The 19,060-nt window shown below is 42.7% G+C and overlaps 1 protein-coding gene across 5 annotated transcripts in view; it reads right to left on the bottom strand.

Annotated features, from left to right (window-relative positions):
* The window catches only part of SH3KBP1 (SH3 domain containing kinase binding protein 1), a 255,788-nt gene that overhangs the window by 220,859 nt on the left and 15,869 nt on the right, over nt 1-19,060 (bottom strand). For 2 of the 5 annotated variants that reach the window (XM_083850240.1, XM_083850241.1), the window contains exon 1: nt 3,491-4,209. In XM_083850240.1, coding sequence (XP_083706366.1) covers nt 3,491-3,494 — 4 coding nt within the window. In that variant the 5' untranslated portion in view covers nt 3,495-4,209. Of the gene's footprint in view, nt 1-3,490; nt 11,946-13,418; nt 13,575-19,060 lie in introns of those variants that run through there. The other 3 variants (XR_014588688.1, XM_083850242.1, XM_083850245.1) reach the window with 3 other exon arrangements.

Genomic DNA, 19,060 nt, shown 5'->3' with positions numbered 1-19,060 from the left:
ATGCTAGTCATCTTCCATGAGATTTTTCCTTGTTCAGCTGAAATTGTTCAATTGTTCTCAAGGATGACGTTACTGAATGACACATGCCACTCCTAGTTAGAAACATCTCATAGCCATTTTGCTGAAAGGCTCCAAAAGCTCCAACGTCTTGAAGAGGAAGCTGAAAACTTGCCGGGGAGCAGTGGAGAACTACAGACACACCTACCACCTCCTGCGTGCCACTTGCACAAATTCTGCTAAGCTCAAGACTCAAAAGCGCTTCGTTCTACCCGGGACCGCGGAGTTGTTGGCGCTTACCAGCTGAACTCCCCATGAAACTCCCTTGCAGCGAGCCTTCTCCAGGACGCACCACAGGGCCGGGAACAAGTTTTATTGCAAGAGCAGCTCTTGCTTGCTGGAGGTCAGCGTGGCCCCCCAAAAAGGAAATGTGCTCGGAGTGCTCCCTCTATTGATGCTTTGATAAGAGAGAGGAAGAAAGAGGAAGTGGCCTGACTGCAATGTGGAAAGAAGCAGAGGGGAAAGTCATACCATGGTAACGGGTTATGAGGAAAGCAGGGCAGAACTTGAGGGCAGGGGACAGAGGAGAATTTGGACAGGAGCAAAACAGAACTAGGAAGAGATTACAACTGGAACAGGTGTTGTGACTAGTACAGATTAGTCAGGCTCTCAAACAGATCCATTTTTTTCCTGTTACATTACTTCTTGGTGTAACATTCCTTTGCTGTGTACAGACTAGCTGTGGTATTTCACAGCAAAGCATCTTTCTCAACCACTACGTCAATCCACGCACACAGGAGTTGTCTGCCAGTATTAGTAACGTAACTGGTTCAAAGGGCGCAAGACTGTCTGGATCTAAACCTCTAACCATGGTGACTTCACATAAACAAAAGCAACCCGTCCTCGCTTCCCCCCTGCCGGTGGAAAAGCTTTAAAAATACCTTGAAAAATATTAAAAGAAGCAATGCTAACAAAAACAAATAAACAAACAAACACTCACAAAAGCTACAATGTGAATCCTTCAGAAGTTTGGTGATGAAAGAGATCTGTAAACTGGTATTTGCACAAGCACTGTGATGAAGGCTTCAGCTTAGTCCCACAGCTGTATCATTGCACAGGACCCCCAGCCCACTGAACGCACAAAGCTGGCTCAAAAATGAGCCAAGACAGCATAGCAGAAAAAAGGATCTTCGTTTACTGCAGAGGTTGGAAGGTGTGTCTCGACTGACACAAGGAGCTGCACATCGGCTGCTTGGTGAGGTCGCCAGCTGAACACTGCTTTCTGCGATCATATTGTACCCTTATGTTTTCTAAATTTAACAAGTAGGACATTTCAAGCTATTTTTCCCTGTGTAGCTACCATACCTTGCTCTTACTTTGTTTTCTGGATCTTCAGCTTGAGGAGGGCAGTCTGACATACGATCATGCAAAGCTCTTGCAAATGGGACCGAGGAGTTTCCTAACCACATGTAATTCTTATAAACAAACAAAAACCCCACAAGCGCATCCCCACAAAACACCACCTCTTCAATTCTCAGGTATTTAAGGAAGGGGACTGAGCATGCTTCACTGTATCCACAATTACTTTTAACATCTTTGTCTTGACCCTCTTTTAAGTTTCAGGAACTACCTCCATTAATTCACTCAGCTCTTCTGACAAGCCCATTCCAAATGGGAATTAATTTACATTAAGATATTCCAACTACAATGTCATTAAAGAGCTCATGAAACATCAATAAATCTATATTTCTTCTAAGGCTTGGGGTACGTGCTGCAAAAAAGCTTGGGGCCATACACTGAACTTTAATATGCACATGTGTAATACACTCATCTATACACATACACAGGCTTGGAATAACAGCAATATGCTGGGCCATACAGAAAATATAAATGATTTAAATGTGAGGCATGCAAGTAATTTAAAAATAAAAGGTTAGGAATCTCAATAGTGTCCTACGTATAAAGAATTCACCTATTCTTTTCTGCATGCAAATATCTTTGAAAAATGCAAACAATGCTAAAAATGTTTTTAATAAAACCCTGTTTTCATTTGGTAGCTCCTAGAAAGCCTTCACTTTCATACTACTCATATCTTCACTTCCTTATGCAATTTTTCCATTCGTTTTTTAAGCTACGAGAATCACACTCCGCAGATATGAACAACGCAAGCCTACCTTCTCTCCTCCCTGTTTTTTGTGAAGAGAGGTCTGACTGAATTACAGGGAGTTGGGAAAGTCATTATCGAAATGAGCTTTAAAGAAGCCAGATGTGTATGATCGTGGCCTGTCTGTGGGGGAGAGAGGAAGAGGGGAGTAAAGAAAAAAAGCTGGCCTGCACTGCGAAGTTGGAGTGTTCAAAAAGCTTTCAAGGGCTCTAGCAAAGCAAGCTACTACGCTGCTACTTTATCACTTTCCTTAATCTTTTGTGCCACAAAGATTAAAAAAGAAAGGTAATATTTGCACTGTGGATTAAGGAGAAATCTGAAGAGTCTTCTTGCGTCACAATACAAAGTTAAGAACCAAAAAACATGCCCTGAGAGGGCAGGAAAACAAAAGTGATATGGCAAAACTCGATTGCCTGCGACACACCATACTGACGAGAGATTTCGCTCCATCCCTCAGCTGTAACCAGCCACCTAGCTGCGCCTAAAGCCCTGTCACAGCTCGGAGCAGCGTTACCTCGCAAGCACCCCAGCCCTAACAGAGTCCTCTACGCACACCCGATTAAACGTGGCAGTCTGGGGGTGCTGGCCTGCGGTCAGCAGCCTCGGAGGCGGCTCGGACGGATGGAGCTGAGCGAGTTGCGTATGCCTGGATGCCTTTCAGCCTGGACCGGAGCGCTCGGTGGAAGTCCATGGCGAAGAGGCAGCGCTTCATCCTGCGGCGTGCAGGTGCGGCAGCTCCGCATCGCTGGGGGGGCACCTGGCGGGCTGAGCTCCCCAGGAACAAAGAGAGGGTGATCTCCCCCCTCTCCTCCCGGTGTGGCAGCAGGTAACGCGCTGTAAGATGTCTGCCCGCACGGCGCGTTATATCCAGCCCCTTCAGCGACGCTGCCCTCAGCCTGCACCAGCCCGGGGGTACCAGCCCGCGCCCGGCACCGCCACCTCGCCTCACCCCGGCCCCTCAGCCGGGCACAACGCGGCCCTTCGGCCCCCGGCCCCCCGCTGCCTCCTCTCCCTCCCTCGCCGCCCAGGTAGCGGCCGCTGCCCGCCCCGGCCGGAGCCGCCTCACGCGGCCCGCGGGAGCCACCTCACGGGCAGCGCCTGCCGCGACCCACCGCCCCCCGCCCAACCACCGACCCCACAACGGCCCTAACGGCCCCACAACCGACCCCACAACGGCCCCAGCCCAGGGGCTGCCCAGCACGGGTCGGGGTCTCCCCCGCAGGCGAGCGGCCAGCCGGGGGGGGGGGGGGGGGGGGGGAGAAGTTGGGAGCCACGAGGCGGGCGGGGGCAGCCTCACCCTGCCGGCTCCTGCCCCCGGCCCAGACTCACCCATTGATGTGGAGCCGGGCAGCGCCGGAGGCAGGCCGAAAGTTTGGGGCGGCGGTGGACGGGGGAAGAAGCGGCTGCTGGCGGTGCTGGTGGCGGTGGCGGTGCTGCTGCTGCTGACAGCGCGGCCCCCTCCCTGCTCGCCCGCCGCTCCCTCCTCCCGCAGCTCAGCGCCCGCCGCAGCCGGGCTGCGTGCCGCGTCCCGCCGCCCTCGGCATGCGTGTTCGCGGGGAGGGAGAGGAGGCAAAAAAAAAAGAATAATAATAAAAAAATAAAAATAAATAAAAATAAAACGAGGCGAGGGAAGGGGCTCAGCCGTCAGCCACCTGGGTGGGTTCCCCCGCTGCCGGGCGGAGCGAGGCGGGGACAGAGCGCGGCCGAGCCCGGGCGCCTGCCGGGGAGCCGCGGGGGTGGGCGGCTTGGCCGGGGGGGCTCTGCCCGCTGCTGCCGCCGGTGGCGGTGCTGCCGCTGCCGCCGCTACCGGAGCGGCTCGGCTCGGCACGGCTCGGCTCGGCTGGGCGCTGCGGGAAGTGTCGCGAGACTGCGCCAGAGCCGCCGGGAGGGAGCGAGGGAGGGACGGGGCAGGCCGCGGGGCCGGGCCCGGCGGGGCAGGGCAGGGCAGGGCGGGGAAGGGAAGGGAGGGAAGGGAAGGGGTCCCTTGGGCAGCCCCGCTGCTGCAGGAGGCCCCCCGCCGCCACAGGTGCCCCTCACAGCCGTGGAGGGCCCCTCGGCGGGCTGGGGAGGAAGGAAGGAAGGAAGGGAGGGAGATAAACAGATAAAGAGCGGCTGCTTCTCGGAGCTGTGCTCGCCCCGGGGCTTTGCAGGAGCCGCACGAGGGGAGCGCAGACCCTCAGCGGCGTGTGGGGGGGCGGCGGGAGCAGGTTAAGGGCTGAACTGCTGCACAGCGTAGGTAACAGCTCCCGGTATTAGTGAAAGGCTGAGCAAAGGGAGCTGTACCGGCCTCAGGGGGGTGACTGGGGTACGGAGAGAAGAGCGTCAGGAATGCGAGCGCCTTCCCCTGCCCCACCCAAGAGGGTTCAGCGGGAGAAAAGGCTTTTGGGGCTGAGGAAGTCCCAGGGGAAAAGAAGTAAGGGACTCCTTGGGCATGGAAGTGCACGTTTTTTTAAACTATGATAATGGAGAGCTGTTTGGGAGAAAAAAATAACCGAGTTTCACTGATAAGAACCTTAAATGTTTACAGATTTCTTCTTGATTGATAAATCTTATTTTTTCACAGCTAGGAAAACTTCATTTTAACTTACCGTTTTACCTGCTGCAGCAAGATGGGACATCGGAACTGATTCATATGCTCCAGCAGCTTGGCTTTAATTCTTATCCTTTACAAAAATCTAGTTATAAAACCTCTATAGAGATTATAAAACCTATACCATAAAACCTCTCCGAAGAATACTCAATTTAGAGAAATTTAGAATATGCACTTTAGAGAAAAGTTAAAAAAAAAAAAAAAGCAAGTTCAGTTATGAAAAGGAATACAGTGGAATACAGGTCTGATATAGGTGTAGACAGCCTCCAGTTCGGAGTTCCACTGAAAAGTGAGAAACAAACCAACTCAGTACCGGTTCCAGGAACACTAGGACACTGAATTGCAAGCCCCTGGCAGAGTTCAGAAACTTGCAGGGAATAGAAAAAAATATTTTATCTCCATACATACACAGAGCATCTTTTAGCCAGCCACATACTGCCAGAAAGCCCACATTCTCTCCCACACACCTTAATAAAACAACGCTGGTTTCCGTTATCCACAACTCATTGCAGAAGGGCCTTTAAACTTAATTATTTGTGTTACAGCTTTAATTCTGCAAAGCCAACAACAGGAAAAGCAGCAGCTTTTACCTGGTGAGTTCAGCTGGTTTGTCATGTGAGGCTCAGGTCTATCAGACCCAAGTAACATGTCAAACTAAGACAGATCGATGCATCCAGCTTTGAGAGGAATGTAAGACAGTTCTATTGTTAGCATGCCAATTTTATTGGGAGTTAGGCTTTCCAAGGCTCCAGCTGTGTAGTTTAAGGTGGATTAAATGTTGTAACTGAGAAACTCGGTGCATCCCAGTAGCTCCATTTCTAGAACTGTTTAGGGCTAGTAGTAGAAGCGATAAGGAATAACACAAAGTAGTGAGTTTTCCAACTACATGTTACAATGCATGGAAGAAAGCCAATTTTGCAATCAGACTCCCACGTTCAACTCAGCTTTGAGGAAGCAACACTAAAAAAAAAAATCAACATATGAGAAGTTGTTGGCTTTTTCACCAAGTAAATCTGTAACACAGTGAAGTCCTGTCCTGGAAACCAGAGGGAAAAAAAACAACTCACAGTACCTTCAAGACAACTTCCCATTGTTCCCAAGCCAGACAATTTCTATAGGATCTTGTGTTCCTACAAAGCCTGCACCAATAATGGGTACCCCTCAGTTGGGACATCAAAGTAACATTGCAGCCTATGGAGATGATTTCAGTACCTTATCTTTGTGGGAGAAGAAAGCTGAGTGAATATGCTGCAGAGATAGAGACATTTAGAAAAGGAACGGTTACGGAGCTGCTTAGAGAAGATGGAAGTTGTAAATTTTCATCAATATCACTTTTAAAATAACTACCTAAACCGACATGTTTTACAGGTCACGATCAGGCACATGCGCTTTTGAAGACTAGAGTCTAATAGCTGAGAAGCATCACCATTACATCACCCAAGCATTATTGGGATTTTTGCTTTGCTGTTTTGTCAAGGATAGTAAGATTAGGAGTTATTAAAAAAGTGACTTACATATAGCGAAGGCTAATATTATTTGGATTATGACAAGTTTATGTTAACAACAGGGGGTGGAGGAGTTAATATTTCCTTAATAAAACCTCATTCCTGCTTCTCTTTGTTAGGGAATTCTAACATTAAGAGATAACATGGTTATTCTTACCTAGTACCAATGATATTTATGTATTACAGGAATTCTTTAAAAATGTGCACTAGCTTATTAAATGCAAAATTTGGTGAAGTTAGCCAGGCAAGTGTGTGCTTTCACCCATACTGCCCCTCTACTGGACAGGAATCAAACTTTGACAGAGATGCTAAGGGTTTTGAATGCCATTGAGAAAGAGAGGGACATAACTGCTTTCAGAGCTTTTTTTCCCCTCCTTCCTTAAATAATTATTATTTTTGTGGTAGTCCCAAAGGGAGACTCATGTTTTATATCTGCAAATAGGGAGCTTCTTTTAGCCAAAAAGGTGTACATAGGAAGTGGATCAAAGCTTCAACCTCAAGCAGGAAGTTATATAAATAACCTTCCAACAGCTACACACATCAAGTAAAACACTCAAAATGATGCCAAATATTAAACTACTGAATCAAATCACTGAATGTATTTATAAGTAAAAATCTTGTTACAACATTTATTGTCTGTAGAAACAAAATTTACATTGATTTTATAGAAACTATGTTAAACATACATATAAACATACCTACATCTTAATATATACTTATTAACATGAAATTTTCAGGTATGGGATAACATTGTCAAAAGCACCATTGTGGACTCCAAAGACTACAGACTTATAATGCTTTTGCATTTAACTCCATCTTCAGTAGTTTTAAAATGTTACTTTTCATCCACATTTAGAAATAATTACATTAAAGGTTTCTAATCATGTTGTGTGTATGCGTATGTACATACATGTGCACATACACTCAAGAGGATCCTTGTGGAAGAGGAAACTACAGAATAAATAAGGTGAATATTATTATATTTCTTAGAAATGGACATTAGCCCACATCCTCATTCAATTGTTAAAACAACAGTCCTGCTATTCTTAAAACAAAACAATGAGACTTTTTTTATTCCATGAAGAGTGTACTAAAAACAACCGTTTCCACCCTGTCTCTTCCTTCAACAATAAAGACATAAGAGGAGCCAGTCACAAAATAAAAGCCATCTACTGCATTATTTACAGAAAATGAAATATTAAAAAGACAACATGAGATTTAGACAAAATTCAGAGCAGTGAACAGAAGAAAACCACGTTAAAGTGGTAGGCAGCATAAAACTATTAAACCACGTCTAAATGCCTACTCAAAAAACCCTCCACCAACAAAAACTACTGGGGCAAGGAAGGGGAAAAAGAAGGGGCAGATGTCATGACAATGGTTTTCTCAAACCTTAACACTGAGAATGTATGGTCACCAAGCAAGAAACAGAACTCATCTAAGCGTTCATTGCTGTCCTTGATGTCAAGGGAGCCAAGTGTTACAAGTAGGCTTTCAAAGATCTCGAAATGGCTTTTATTGTATTTCCCCTTTGTAAGGAGAGCCTCCGATCTTCAAATCCTGCAGCAGGGGAACGAAGTCTGTCAAGGGCCAGATATGTGCAGAAGCATCCAGTTCTGGCAGATTCATTAGGATGCAAGCCTGAAGTCCTTCTTTCAGAGAGCTCTCCTGTAGTGAACTTTGCAGACGGCTGTTCAGATGCTTAAAGAAAGGCAAGAGGCATGTTTCTACAGTGTACAGGAAGAGATTTCTTCAGAGAGCAAGGAAGTTGAAAATCTCCCTCTGTTTACAGTCTTCTGAAGTGACTACTGAGAAATCAAGTCTCCATAGCTTAATCTTTGCTATAATCTTTAATCATCTTCTCCAAGCAACTCTATCAATTTCTAAGACATGACAGAAAAATGACTTTCTAAAGCACAAAAAGCACTTTTGAAAACCCAGCCTTTTGTAATGCCCAGAAGTGTAATCTTGTTTTGTTTTTTTTGAAGCAAGTTCATTTAAAGAAAATTCAGCATTTCATACCGAGGCCGTGGGAGAGAAGGCAGCAGGTTCAGATAGCCAGACAGCTGGCTATCAGCTGGATTTACTCCTACCCCCTGCTATTAGTTACCTGAGTGGAGATAGTCATGCTGAGGTCTCGAGACCTTCTAAATTCATCAGGTAAGGTGACTTGAAACATTTAAGTCACTATTAGAGTTAAGGCAGACTTGTATATACCTTGCAAATGTGTTGCTTCTTACTAGCCCCAGAATTCTGTTAACCCTGTGAACTTGATCATTACATTAAAAGCTTAGAATCATAAGATGAGGATTCTAACCCAATCAATTAATCAATGTAGAGATTAAACTGATCAGCAATGTCAGTGCTAACATCACAACTTGTTACTTCAGACACTTAAGGAAGACTATTAAACGACTGCGTTTTGGATAGCAATAAAAAAGTTTCACATATGAACAACTGCGTTGTTCACATATGAACAACAAGCATTTAGCAGTCATTTCAAGTTGATTAACAGAAAGGCAATTCACATTTACAGAAGTATAAAACAGAAAAGCTAACTAGCTCTTAGACAATCACATTCTTAACTTGCCCTCCCAATGCAAATGCAGTGACAGGCTTTACTAATACAAGGAACACTTTTCCTTTGGAGCTGAGGATTACCCACATACTTAAAGTAAGCAGTTATATTAAACATCTGTACTCAAGTCCATGCTCCTGTTAGAAACAATGCAACAATTAGAATATTACTTAAGTCTTTGTACAGAGGGCATTTTATACAATGCAGTCACAATATAGAAAGGCACAAAGTTATTCAAGTAAACTGACCTTTCTTCTCCTTAACACTAGTTTTCTCATCTCGAGTCTTCATGAGCCATCAGTAACTTCAATATATTATTCTCAATCAAACACACTATATCCTTAAAATATTCTTAGAACTTCCCTGGGCTGAAAAAATAAATGGGCTGATTTGTGTATGAGTATAGAGACATAAGTCTGCAATTAAAGAAGATACAAAGCAGAGTAAGTCACACACGAGACAGACCAGATAGTTCAGCTGCCTCTACCGCTTAACTCAATCACAGAATTAATTTTCTGTATGAAATTTATGTAAAATAGGAAGTTTCGTCATGACAAAATCCTGAATTAATAAAGCAATGTTATCAGTAAAGAATGTGATTGGAGCAGATGGAATCTCCTCACAAAAAAGCTAAAGCAACTGCAACGGGGACTACGTAACATCATACGGCATTCATCTTGGGACCAACGATGGGCTGGGGAAGGGGAGGGGTGTCAGTAAACTTGCCCAAAATACCATGTTTGTAATACATTGCTCACATTTACAGAAATAATAATTAAGCTAAACTGTGAAGGTAATAAAACTGTAGTAAAACTAATTGTGCGCAAGTAAAATAAAGCACACAATCAGGAGCCATTCACATTTTTAAAGCTGCTTTTCAATAAAAGATAAAAATGAAAGAGCAGCATTAATTGGCTGAAGTCCGACTACTTCAGTTACTTCCACGCAACGTTAGCAAAACTGGCATGTCAGAAGTTTCTTCAGGTATCTTTTCCCATTTCCTCAACAGTGAGTTTTCTTCCAAGCTTTAATAAGAACACTGCAGGAAGCTTACAGAAACAGTAATATCCTGTTGAGTGAGACAATCAGTAGTTTGTCCTATATCATGTATAGTTTCACCTGTGTTTTACAATGCTTTAGCACATTCAGGAGCAATACAATAGAGCCTGTGGGCTTTAGGAAGAACCTGCCCCAACCTGCAGGGGCACACACAATGCTCCTCTGACAGCGGATTGCTTAACCATGGCTACTCCGCGTTCACTTTGTGTTGACTCATCTGTTGTTTCAATTCCTTATTTCCACCTCCCACTAAATCTACACAGGGAAATTTTGCCAGATTCATCACCAACAGCATAATTTCTTAACTGCAGAACATTAGCTGCATTTGACCAGGGAATCTCCTTCCTTTAGCTTCCCATCTCGTGTTCGTATGGGAAAAAGTTACCGAAAAACTAGTTGAATCATTTAGTAATTACTTCAGTTGAAAACTTGGGTTTTAGAAACTTAAGCCATCTGGTGTTATTGTTGAATCACCATAAAAACCAATGAATCTGGCACACTTCCTGCCTACTTATTTCTTATGAACACTAAGCAGTACACCCCATGAACCAAAGATTAAGTGACACCATTTTAGCTGTTCTGAGCCATACTTACAGTTCCAATAGACAGTCTCTCTACTGATGGCATTTTGGAAAAAAAACCATGACAAAAGCATGCAAAAAAAATCACATCCTGACTTTCCACCAAAACCAAATTTCCTTATCTCTGCACTTACCTCTACGTACTACCAGAGTTCTGATCGGTTACCCACAACAGATTAGCCTGCATTCTCCACGGCTAACACTGTTAGAAATTATGAAAAAAATGTTTCTTAAAACAAATAAGAACATCTTTGAAAACTACTTGTTATGCATCTTTAATTTACCTGGAATAAGAAATCTTAAATCTGTAATACACAGACAAAACCCTACTGTACACTATATATTAAGGCAAAAGCTATAAACAGGAAATAAGCACAATATCGTTTATAGCTGCTTATAAAAACATGTCAAGCTATTTGAGTTCTGCGTACTGCATAACAATGTTCTTCTCTGAAGTACGGTGACCCAGAGAATTACTGGGATTTTGAAAAAAGTTACAAACTATCTATCTGCATTTAAAGCAGTTTCAATTATTAACAGCTTTGTTAGAATACATGCTTCTAAAAATTTACATTTTTTGCCCTTTTTTTTTCTTCTTGCAACTAAACACTTCAGGCCCCAATTTCAGAATCCAGGAAACCACCAAATCATTTATGACAAAAAAAGATTAGAAAACATGTGGCTTAGTTAAGAATGTCACACAGAAAAATATAATGAGACAGAATAACTTTGAATACGGACCAACTAATCCTCTAACAAACCCAAGCATGCTTTCAGTGCAGTTCTAAGCTACTGCTACAGTACATTACATACCTGCCTGTTCGTTCATTTTAATCAAATACTGAAAATTGTCTCAACATCCTAACAATTTACAGGTGTATATAGACATCAGAAACCCAAGAATATTACTAAATTAAAATGAAGTAATACAAAATACTGTTTTACAGAAATGACTGAACAGAGGTGTAAGATCTATTGCACAACCTAGAAGGTCATTACTTGGAAAATCCTGAGCTAATGTGCTATTACCAAACAATTCAGGCACTTTTTTTCTCCTTTTTCTTTTATTACATAAGCAATAAACTTCCAACATATAAACTTCCGGGTATAACAACTCAAGTTCCATCTGTAACATCATGCTTAGAAGAAAAGGTATTCAATAAATAAAGACTCCCTTCAATGACTTCTTTACTTGAGACCGGTATGCAAAAGGAACTAAAGATACATATTACAATGTTTCATTCAAATACTGTAATTTAAAAGCAATTATTAAAACTGTAAAAAAAGTTCCGCAGCATTCCACTACTGAAAAATAAAGTTATTTTTAATCAAGAAAGTTACAGGGTTAGTTCCTTTATCCTATTTTAGGTCTTGACAAAGTTGCAAAAAATGAACAGGTGTTCCCTTTGCTGTGTTATATGTTTCAACTTCAGAGCTCAGTTCAGGTTTCTGTCCCAATATTTAAATTTCCCTACAGAGAAAAATAAAACAATCGTTACCATCAAGTAGTAACAGTGAGGGAAAAAAAGCAAGCTCCCAACCTTCCTGCAAGTACTGTATTATTGTATGTAACAAATTCTTTCAGTTATGGGTTGGAACAATAAAACTGTAAAGACTGCAAAGGATGCATACACAATTATTTCGGAATGGTGAAGTAAACCATGAAGGTGTCCTGACTAGTTCAACAAATCTTAAGGACAAATGTAGTTATTATGCTACACAAAATAAGAGAAATGCTAGAATCTAAGGAATGGTTGCTTTTGAAAGAGTTAACCTAACCAGCAATCAGTATGTTATTAAGATAACGGCTGTCCTACTTATTCTTCAAGATTTTACCTCAACTCAACAATACTCAATTTCTTCATTGGTCAAAAATCAATATTCAGATCTTATTATGCTTCTCTAATTCAAATCATAATCTCCAGGAGACAGATTTTGTTAAGATTGTTTTAATAAGTTCCAGACAAGAACCTTAATATCCAATTAAGGAACAGCATTGGAAATTAATGGGGGAAAAGCTCACTGCAAAAAAATTAAATTATGGCACTTGATGCCCATTTTACTGGTTTGTTATTTTTAGAAAAAACCTTTTCCATCTATTTTCCACTAATTCCAATTCTGTTCACCCTTCAGAGATCCAGCTTCTTGGAGTCTATGCATATTTAAAAGCAATTCACCTGTATACTTTAGCAAGAAGCAACCTGTTTAACAGGTAGTGGGGTGCGTAGGTCATCTAATCCAATTCTCTGACGTCTGAGAAACCCCATAAAACTTTGATCATACTTAAAACAAATCCTTTATTAGAACTGATCAACTGCTTGTCCTCCCACAAGCTGTAACATTTCATACTGTTCAAAAGTTCTTCTGCGCTTCAACACTATCACCGCCCCATACACACCACAAACCAGGAGGTGTAGGACAGATGTGCCTAATTGCTTCAGCTTGAGCTTAAACTATTTTACAGACACCATGTGCTGCAGGATGCTTTATTCAGAACAGTACTCCAAGTGTGTAATTCAAAGCACATGATGAACTCTTAAGGCAACATAAGTCTGTATTTCATCTCTTGTTAATCAAAAAGTGTCTTAATATCCTTCAAGTTAACTTAAAACTGTAGCCTGAGAGGATGTAACATTTTTACGCAGAGGGCCGCTTTCTCTTCACAATAACAGATCAAGGAGAAAATACTAGAACAGAAGTAACTACAGAATCTCAGAGCCTGCCTCTGATTTGCAACTATCCAAAACAAATTTCAGCAAGTTCCTATGGCATAATCATGAAGAAAATAAGTGCAGAATCAAGTTTGCCTGTGAAAGCGCAAAGAGCCAACACTCCAAGAAATCCCCTCCAAGCTATTCCATGGGGATTTAAACACTGGAGCAGATCATTTGAACATTCACATTTTATAAAAGGACTTAGTGAAAAATAAATTAAGCCAACTCACCTTTTCTTTCCTCAAAAATCCATCTCTGAATTTATTAGTGGTAAATCCCCTTACACCAACAGAACGTAACCGCTGGTACTTAGCTTGAATATATAAACCCTTCTGTACTAAGCCTGATTTATAATGGGATTGCAAACGACCATCTGCAAAGTTGCTCTGTAAGGGTAGGGAGAAAAAAAACGCACAAGATGAGGGCACCAAAACTCAATAGTTTATATTTACAGTTATATACACAGGTAAAACCTACAGTTCTGAGCAAGAATCCGCATTTGCGAGTGCTGAGCCTCTATTTTCAATTTGCTTTTCTTCAGATTACTAGCTACTATGTGGATCACAGAACTGCCACGTTGTATTTACTGTTTAAAACATCTGAAACTATCTTCCTCATTGAAAAATGGAAAGTGTTAAAACATTGTACAATACATTTACTAACATCACTTACCACTAAATTCACTGATGTTAGACTGCAGCAGGCAAAGGTGTTGAGCCAAAACCAGTTATGCTAAACAGAAGTCAGTGTGACTATTTTTCACACAGTTCTACGCTATCTTATGGTCTGAACATAAATTACTCTATGCTTTTATCACTTCCAGACTGAAATACTGTACATCAAGCTAGCATGGGAACAGGAATGAAGACCAGAAGTAACAAAAAGCTTACAGGTGAGTGGCATTACACATACACAGAAAGAGCAATATAGCAAGACCAACACTGATAGGAGAAGTTATAAAAATGTTTCTATTATCCTAAGCACTCAGACCTCCAACAAAACATGCTGTAAAAAACTTTAGCACAAGAAATCCCCATTAATCATAATTTCACTTAGTTTTCCAGTAACACAGTTAAGTTTTCAAATGTAGTAGTGACAGAAAACTTCCCCATATACACTCATCCTTGAAATTCAAAAAAATAGACAACCAAACAACGGTCTTTTAGATACAGAAGAGAAGAAACATTCTGGCAATATAAAATATTTGTCACATATTACAAACAGCTTTGATGTATAGAAGAGAAAAAAAGAGCCCTTTTTGAGCAGGATGTAATTATTCTGGTGAAATCCGTGTCCTTTTGACAGAGTAAGGATCACTTCAACAAAAAAATTTATATGCTCTGAGGTTGTGATAAGTTTGGTACCAGTTTTTCCACCGTTTTCCATTGTGTGGAAGATGAACAGCTAAGAAGGGACTGTACAGAACAGAGGTTCCTTTATGCGCAGTTCTTGTTATTTCAAAAATCATTTCACCCACCTACTACGTAGGAGCTAACGGAGAAGCTGTCCCCATCAGTTCCCCAGGGTTACTCTTAGAGTGCTTGTGGGCAGAGGACATACTTGCAAAAGGCCACTAAGTGCTAACTCACTCCTCTACTAAAAAGAGGTATCTGAGTCTCAGCACAACACAATTAGGTGCAAGTAAATTCCTTAAGTAGATATAAGCCTACCACAGGGAGAGCTGAAGGGCATTTTTAATGCTAAATTAAGCCACTGAACACAGTTAACATTAGAAGTTCTCGTTTCTCCCACAACTGCTGTGGTTCTCTGCTCTGACGTAGGTGGCTAGAAAGGAGGCCTTAGTGGTCTGTCACTGCATTTGTACAGCAACAAGCGAAGGAGCAGACTGAATAGGAAAGGGAGAAAATGTACAAGAAATTGAAAGTGAGATTATACACACACTTAAGTTTCAACTCAAGTATCTACATAAGCAGGGAGGAAGAGAAATAGAGGTATTATTAACGCAGCAGAGTCAGCTGTAGAGGAAGTTATCAGATCATACATTTGGTATGTAGGTACTGAACTCATACACAGGTCAGAGGAATATGAGGTAGTCTAAGGTACAGGAGAAAACAGTTCACTTACAGTCTAAAAATATGCTAATGACATCTACTTTTACATAAAGACTATTTTACAAATAACACTAATCACAGTGCCTAAGAACCGATGGCTTCAAGCTCTGTAAGAGCAAACATATACCAACATGCCACTGGGATAGAGTCAGTTTTCTTCATAGCAGTCCACACGGTGCTGTATTTTGGATTTGTGACTACAACAGCACTGACACCGCACCAGTGTTTTGGCTAAAAACTAAGGGAAGGGAGCTCTTGCTTGGGCACTGGCTGGGCAGTTGGTTTGTGGGAGGTGGTGAGCAACTGTCTTTGCATCATTTCTTTATTCACCCTCTTTCCTTTCCTTAACTCTCCTCATCTCATCCCATGAGTTTCTCGCTTTTGCCCTCCCTATTCTTTTCCCTGGTCCTTTTGGAGGTGGGAGCAAGAGAAGAGTGAGCAAGCAGCTACATGGTTCCACGTGCTCACTCTCCCCACAGCCATTAATACTCTGAACTGTGTAAAACAGAACTGAGTTTAGTTCAAAAAGATAACCACGCACATATCACTTAAATGTGGCTTAGTGATTCATTTCAAAGTGTTACTACAAAAAAGACCTTTTAATTTTTATACGATTTCTCCAGATCTTTTATGAAACTGCTGCTCTAAAAATATTTTTGGTACTATGTTAAACTTTTGAAAAACATATGGTCTTGCAAAAATAATCTAAATAAACCCCTGTTTTTGCTTATTCAGCTAGAACTCCTCTGTTTTATGTATCCAGAAGCAGCATATTTATTTGTTTTTAATAATCAGTGGAAGGCTTTTGAGTACAGAGGAATCAAATCGCCTTCCTTAGGCAGGTTTTAGCAACAGCATGGGAGGGAAAAACCCTCCCATGAGGTCCCGGTTGACTGGCGGCTAGCCAATGTGACGCCCATCTATAAGAAGGGCCGGAGGGCAGACCCGGGGAACTATAGGCCTGTCAGTTTGACCTCAGTGCCGGGGAAGCTCATGGAGCAGATTATCTTGAGGGTCATCACGCGGCACTTGCAGGGCAAGCAGGCGATCAGGCCCAGTCAGCATGGGTTTATGAAAGGCAGGTCCTGCTTGACGAACCTGATCTCCTTCTATGACCAAGTGACGCGCTTGGTGGATGAGGGAAAGGCTGTGGACGTGGTCTACCTTGACCTCAGTAAGGCTTTTGACACCGTTCCCCACAACATTCTCCTCGAGAAACTGGCTGCTCGGGGCTTGGACTGGCGTACGCTTCGCTGGGTTAGAAACTGGCTGGATGGCCGGGCCCAGAGAGTTGTGGTGAATGGAGTCAAATCTGGTTGGAGGCCGGTCACTAGTGGAGTCCCCCAGGGCTCGGTACTGGGGCCGGTCCTCTTTAATATCTTTATTGATGATCTGGATGAGGGCGTCCAGTGCACCCTCAGTAAGTTTGCAGACAACACCAAGCTAAGTGCATGTGTCGATCTGCTCGAGGGCAGGAAGGCTCTGCAGGAGGATCTGGATAGGCTGGAGCGATGGGCTGAGGTCAACTGCATGAAGTTCAACAAGGCCAAGTGCCGGGTCCTGCACCTGGGCTGCAACAACCCCAAGCAGAGCTACAGGCTGGGAGATGAGTGGCTGGAAAGCTGCCTGGCCGAGAAGGACCTGGGAGTATTGGTGGATAGTCGGCTGAATATGAGCCAGCAGTGTGCTCAGGTGGCCAAGAAGGCCAACGGCATCCTGGCCTGTATAAGAAGCAGTGTGGCCAGCAGGTCGAGGGAAGTGATTGTGCCCCTGTACTCGGCTCTGGTGAGGCCGCACCTCGAGTACTGTGTTCAGTTTTGGGCCCCTCGCTACAGGAAGGACATGGACGTGCTCGAGCGAGTCCAGAGAAGGGCGACCAAGCTGGTGAGGGGTCTGGAGAACAAGTCTTACGAGGAGCGGCTGAGGGAGCTGGGCTTGTTCAGCCTGGAGAAGAGGAGGCTCAGGGGCGACCTCATCGCTCTCTACAGTTACCTGAAAGGAGGCTGTAGAGAGGTGGGGGTTGGTCTATTCTCCCACGTGCCTAGTGACAGGACGAGGGGGAATGGGCTAAAGTTGCGACAGGGGAGTTTTAGGTTGGATGTTAGGAAGTACTTCTTTACCGAAAGGGTTATTAAGCATTGGAACGGGCTGCCCAGGGAGGTGGTGGAGTCACCATCCCTGGAGGTCTTTAAAAGACGTTTAGATGTAGAGCTTAGTGATATGGTTTAGTGGAGTACTTAGTGTTAGGTCGGAGGTTGGACTCGATGATCTTGAGGTCTCTTCCAACCTAGAGAAATCTGTGAATCTGTGAAATCGCCTTCCTTAGGCAGGTTTTAGCAACAGCATGGGAGGGAAAAACCCTTTATGTTATGAGGGAGGAAACTCAGTGTGAGAACTTGATGAAACTAATGTCAAATCAGCAATGCTGTTTCCATGGCAGTGACAAAAGGTAATGTACATATATGGAAACTGCAATACCAGTGAAAATGCTGTTTTCCCTATAAGTTTAAAACACCGTGGGACAGATCACTGGATACAGCAATGTTCAGGTTTCATATACACAGGCAATGACAGTTTAAGCAAGCACTTTCCTGTCTGCATGATCTCCAGCAGAATTCTTGGCTGAAGTAAAATAAGGCAGCTTTTTGTTTTCTTTATAATATGAGGCAATGTAGGTAGTTGATATAATGATACAGCAGCCAGTGCTAATGATCTATCTGTCCCCTACCAACTGACAATACAGAGGGGATACCAATTAAGAGACTGCAATGTCCTTACGTGTTAAAATAGAGATGTCAGGCTGACATTTTAGACTTACTAGCTTCAGATTGGAAAAGTTCCACACCCCCCCCCCCCCCACCACCACCACCAGAATAGAGTTAGCCCTTTTTGATACTGTTAGCTTAGCTATCTGGCAGGTTGACTGGCAAAGCATACCTAAACAGGAGAGCCCCAAAAATTTTCATAACAGTTTGCTTATGTTTAGTTTCAGGGAGGGGAGAGGGAGGAACCTCCTCACCCTTTAAAGTTTCATCCAAAACACCAGCTACTCAACTTACCCAAAGCCTTATTTCAATTCCCCTATCTACAAAATAAGATCACTACCTAGTCTGTGTGTCATTTTACTCCTGTTAAATAATTAGTAGGGGTACTTGTAAAGTAGAAAGTGAGTATAAGTTGTGTTTTTCTGATATAAATACATCTAATTCAATCCATGCATAGCATGCCACTATCAGCAGAAGAAAGTGTTTGTTTGCTGCTCCCATGATACTTTTTACAATTAAAAGATTTTAGAAAGAAACTGCATTATCACAGGAAGTAATACACCTGCTCACCCCTTTATCATCTTGAGACCCTGAAAATAAAGTTTTACTTTTTTTTCCCAAAATGAATAGATAGCAATATGCAGGGTTCACACAAAACATTAGTTCCCCAGAAATCCCTATATGAAAAAGCCATCAAAATAATAGTATTAATACATGAATTGTACTGCCTTCAGAAAATCCTAATTTCAGGAAATGGTTCAGGCTCCCATACATATTTGGAGAAGGAAAGAAAGCTGCTCAGCTTGGTTTTGAACAGATTATCTTTCTAGTCATTGTTCACTTCCTGCACTTTCCATTCTCAACTTTGGAGTTAACTTATTTCTTTCAACTGTATGGATATAATCCTGGACAACTGAGCTCTGCTGACCTTCTTACCTCCAAAATTAGTTCAATGGAAACAATTAGGCAACAATGCCACTATTTCCATGTCATTTAATACTTTCAAATCTGTCTCTTTACTGAACTCAACAGGAT

This window comes from Anser anser (genome assembly GCF_964211835.1).
Source record: "Anser anser genome assembly, chromosome: 1".
Lineage (NCBI taxonomy): Eukaryota > Metazoa > Chordata > Aves > Anseriformes > Anatidae > Anser > Anser anser.
The sequence above is the reverse complement of the archived record's forward strand: the minus strand, read 5'-3'. Positions and strand labels throughout refer to the sequence as shown.